The sequence below is a fragment of the Myotis brandtii genome, unplaced genomic scaffold (genome assembly GCF_000412655.1).
Source record: "Myotis brandtii unplaced genomic scaffold, ASM41265v1 scaffold208, whole genome shotgun sequence".
Lineage (NCBI taxonomy): Eukaryota > Metazoa > Chordata > Mammalia > Chiroptera > Vespertilionidae > Myotis > Myotis brandtii.
The window spans coordinates 1721844-1726172 of NW_005357764.1; the positions used below are offsets into that span (position 1 = coordinate 1721844).

The window sequence follows — 4329 nt, forward strand, 5'->3', positions numbered from 1 at the left end:
TTCTTTCTATCTTGTTCTAAGTGGAGTTACTTCTTGTATGTAATCAAGGGGAAGCAGGTACTGGGATTATGCTTTAGATGAAGCATTTTCCCATTTATGGCTGCCTCCTTGTTAGCCTGGTGTAGTGGTTGGTCCATGGGTGTCCAACTCATCCAAAGAGATCTTCATTCCAGGCAGTAGAAGCCAGGAAGCAGCAGAAATAGTGCAGAAGGGCAAGCGGACACATGCCTGTGTGCGTGTCCAGGGGAGGAGCCCCGACGTTGACACGAGGGGCTGTTGTGTCTCCAGTGAGGCCTCTACATGGCCCGCTTGTCCTGCTCCTGGGATCCTGCTTTCCTGGGGATCCTTATAGCACTCTCGCCCTGCCCTCTCCCCGCATACCTGTGCCCCCAAAATCCGCAGAGCTGAGTCACTAAACCCTGCTCCCCAGTGGGGAAGAAGGAGGCCTAGGTGGTGAGACCTGGGCTCGGCGCCCTCACATGGCAGGACAAGCTCCAGCAAGTTTCTTAGCCTATTGGAGCCTATTTCTCTATTTGTGAAACCAGAGGGTTGAGCCAGAGCAGTGGTTCTTAAACTTGAGTATGAAGCAGACCAGAGAAATTATTGAAATTAGGCTGCTGGGCCCCACCCCCGAATTTTTTCTGATTTAGTAGGTGGAGGGGAAAGGCTGAATACTGTGCATCTCTAACAGGTTCCCAGGTAGTACAGGTGCCACTGGCCCACACTTTGCGAACCACTGGGCTAGATCAATTGCATGCCAACTCTAATTGATTGGTAGTGGCTGCCTAAAGCTGGCTTGAGGCTGGGAGAGATTAGCAACATCTGCCGTAGGCACAGTCTCATGGTCAAAGTGTCACATCTTTGCCCTCTCTAGGCTAATGGTCTGTAAGGTCTACTTGGAGCATTAAAAAAAGATAATGACACTAACAGTCAGCTGTCTGAAAAGGGAGTTTTATCACCTGGGGCCAGACCTGGGACTTACCTTCATGGGGTCTGGGTGGCACCAGATCCTGATGAGACTGTGGTTCCTCAGGGACTCGTCGCCCATGGCAATGTTGGTAATCACAGACTTGTCCAGCTGTGCGCAAGATGTGGGCAGGGGGAGTGAGTGTGGGGCCCTCACTGTGCCCAGCCTCCACCCGGCCAGCCCTGCCCCCACCTGGATGATGAGCTTCGTGAAGGGCTCCGTGATGATCTTAAGCAGCTCAGGGGCGTCTTGGCCGCCGCGGATGTTGAAGGAGGCCACCACCAGTCGAGTGACATGGTACAGGTACCCAGAGGCAACCTCCAAGGGCAGCAGGACCAGAACTGACAGCCAGTTAAAGCAGTCGTGCACAGTGGCCCCCGCGAAGGCCCTGGGCAGGGAGGCCACGTTGCAAGGTAGGCCGGAGCCTGGATTTGCTCATTCTGGGGCTCCTGGCATCTGGGACGACCCTCCCCCCACAAACACAGACCCGTCACCACTCTACCCCCTCACCTACGGAAGTCGGTCCTGTCCCCCGCCTGCATCAGGGCCACAATGGTGTTGGTGACAGAGGTGCCAATGTTGGAGCCCATGATGATGGGGATGGCAGAGCTCACCTCCAGCACTGGGAGAAGAAAGGGCCCCTTAACTAAATGGGTAGTGTCCACCCAGTTCCTGTCCCCACAGCACCTCCTGCCAGACCCACTACCCATGTTCTGGCCACTAGTGGGCATTTCTGCCATGCTGCTAACTCCGCCCAGCCTCGGTGTCACAGGTACATGTGCTGTATATTACATATATGTAACACATGTAAATATACACTGCACGTGCCCATATGTGAACATGTGTGGGGGCATGTGTATGTGAGGGCATGTGTCCTGTATGCAAATATGTATATGCCATTACAAATCAACTAGGCTTGGCATGTATGCATGAGTGTGACAGTCAGTTTCATGTGTCAGTTTGGCGAGGCTATGGTACCCAATTATTCAATCCAACATTAATCTAAACATTGCTGTGAAGGGGTTTTGCAGATTCACCTCTACAATCAGTTGACCTTATGCAAGGAGATAAACCTCAATAATCTGGGTGGCCCTCATCCAATGAGATAAAAGGCTTCGGAGCACAACGGAGGCGCCCCTGCGGAGGAAGAAATTCCACCACTGCACGAGCATGGCTCCCGGCCGAGCTCCAGCCTGCCCTTCCCAGCGGCCTGCAACCACCTCCCTGCAGTAAACCGTGTGTGTGTCTCCCACAGCTTCCCTGCTCTCATCGCTCTGCTTCTGTTTCCCACGGATGGGATGAAGAGCTGCGTGATGTTCTGGAGGTGAGCCTTCCTGGGGTTATGCCCCCCATTTGCTACCTTTCAGGCTCCTGGGCACCCCTCCAGACGGAGACTCCTGGCTAGGCCTTGGAGCATAGAGTGGGAGCTGCCAGGGCTCTGCCCTTAGCCCTCAATCCCCTGTTCCCACTCCTGGCCCCTCCCCAGCCCTTGTGCAGCACACCCAGCTCCCCACACTCTCCCCCTGGCCCTAGCGGGTCGACTCACAGCCAGAGGAGACCATGCTGACGATGATGGAGGTGGAGGTGCTGGAGCTCTGCACCAGCACGGTCACCAGGATGCCCACCACCAGCCCCGCCACCGGATTGGACAGGATGGCATTGTCCTTGAAGATGTCACCAGCCACCTTCCCTGGGGAGCATGAGTCACCATTGCTTGAGGCCCTTCAGGGGCCTTTCCCCAGGCCCCTCCCCTAACCCTACCTCCAGCCAGCTGGAAGGCTGAGCTGAGCACGTCCAGGGAGCAGACAAAGAGGTAGAGGAACGTGAGCATCAGTGGCACCTTGAGGAGTGTCACGCCAGCCTGGCGCAGCTTCTGGGCCAGTCCGGGCTCTGGGGATGGGACAACCATGAGCACAGCGGCCAGAGGGCTGGGGCAGTAACTGCTGGTGTCCCTGCCACCCCACTCAGCCCACCTGGCTTCTGCTCCTCCTCCAGGGCCAGCTTGGCAGGCAGCGGGTCATGGAGCTCCAGAACCTCCCCAAAGGGGCAGCTGTGCTCGGCGAGGGCCACGGGGCCCAGGCTGGGGAAGGCATAGGCGGAGGTCCCTGGGATCCTGTGCAGGACTGGGAAGGGAGGCTGGTCAGGAGTTCCCAGAGGCCCCGGGTCCGTGGGAGGGCAGGAGAGGTGGAGTGGAGGGGTGGAGGTCTCACCCAGGATGTGGGCAACCGTGGGCAAGCAGGGTCTGGGAGTGGGGGCACACTCACCCTGAGGGCTGGGCACATAGGCAAAGGCCGCCCCATGCATCACGTGCCCCCTGCGGACTGGGATTGGAGAGACAGCAGGGCCCCCCAGCCTCTCTCCGTAGGACATCATCCTGGGCACACGCAGTGGTGTCTGCAACAACATTGAATGACAACTGCTGTGTCCTGGACACTCACACACGCACACATCTACCTCCCACACCCACACACTCACTTGCACAGACATTCATGAAGTGTGATCCCACACACCCACAGAAATGCTCTCCCCTACCCCCCTACCCCTATACCCAGGGAAGCACACTCAGGTGCTCAGCAAAGATTCGGGCATTCATTCATTCATTCATTCAGCAAGTATTTATTGAGCATCTATTCTATCCTAGATGCTGGGGTACAGTGGTGACTGGATACAGACACAATGTCTGCCCCTAGGAAATTCAAAGGGTGGTGGGGAGACATTTGTCAATGAAATAATCCCTCAACTAGATAGAAAATGGCGATGGGAACCAGTGTTCTAATGACAGGTATGGGTGCCACCAGAGTCTCACGGTGGGGTGGGCCTTGGAGGAGGGAAGAGGGATCACACGGAGAGGAACCGTCAGTAGGCACTACCAGGAGGAGAAGGGGACCGCGCGTGTGCAAGGGCCATGTGCGGGGAGAAGCTGCGGACACCCTGCAGCTGGAGGGGCCAGGGAACGTGTGCAGAGGCCGCAGGTGTGGGCCGGGGCCGGGCATGGGCTGCGCAGCTGTTTTGCTCGTCCTGAGAGCAGTGAGGAACCATGGACACCTGTTCCGGATCGCGGGACCAGCTGGGCAAGCACTCGGGAGGGCTCACTGGCCTCGGCAGACCACCCCTCTCCTACTCCTCACCCCTCAACAAGAAACAAACCTGCCACCTTGCTCCCATGAAAGAGGCTCAGACCAGGACTGGTTTAGGTAAGGAGGGCCCCCACCCTGTTCCCAAGTCTGGGAAGTCCTGGCTTGTTTTAGGTCCCGCGCCCCCGCTCCCCGCCCCAAACTGCCCCTGGAGTTCTTGGCTGTTGGGGTGGGAGTGCCCCAGGCTGCCTCAGCAACACCTCCTCACTCCCACCCCTAACATTTTCT

At 57.2% G+C, this 4329-nt stretch overlaps 1 protein-coding gene across 2 annotated transcripts in view; it reads right to left on the reverse strand.

Moving 5' to 3' along the window:
* The window catches only part of SLC34A1 (solute carrier family 34 (type II sodium/phosphate cotransporter), member 1), a 12300-nt gene that overhangs the window by 7605 nt on the left and 366 nt on the right, over positions 1–4329 (reverse strand). The window contains exons 1-7 of one of the 2 annotated variants that reach the window (XM_014539066.1): positions 3232–3340; positions 2941–3090; positions 2729–2857; positions 2514–2657; positions 1478–1589; positions 1160–1355; positions 983–1078 (exon numbers count right to left, since the gene is read on the reverse strand). In XM_014539066.1, coding sequence (XP_014394552.1) covers positions 983–1078; positions 1160–1355; positions 1478–1589; positions 2514–2657; positions 2729–2857; positions 2941–3090; positions 3232–3340 — 936 coding nt within the window. Of the gene's footprint in view, positions 1–982; positions 1079–1159; positions 1356–1477; positions 1590–2513; positions 2658–2728; positions 2858–2940; positions 3091–3231; positions 3362–4329 lie in introns of those variants that run through there. The other variant, XM_005865492.2, reaches the window with a different exon arrangement.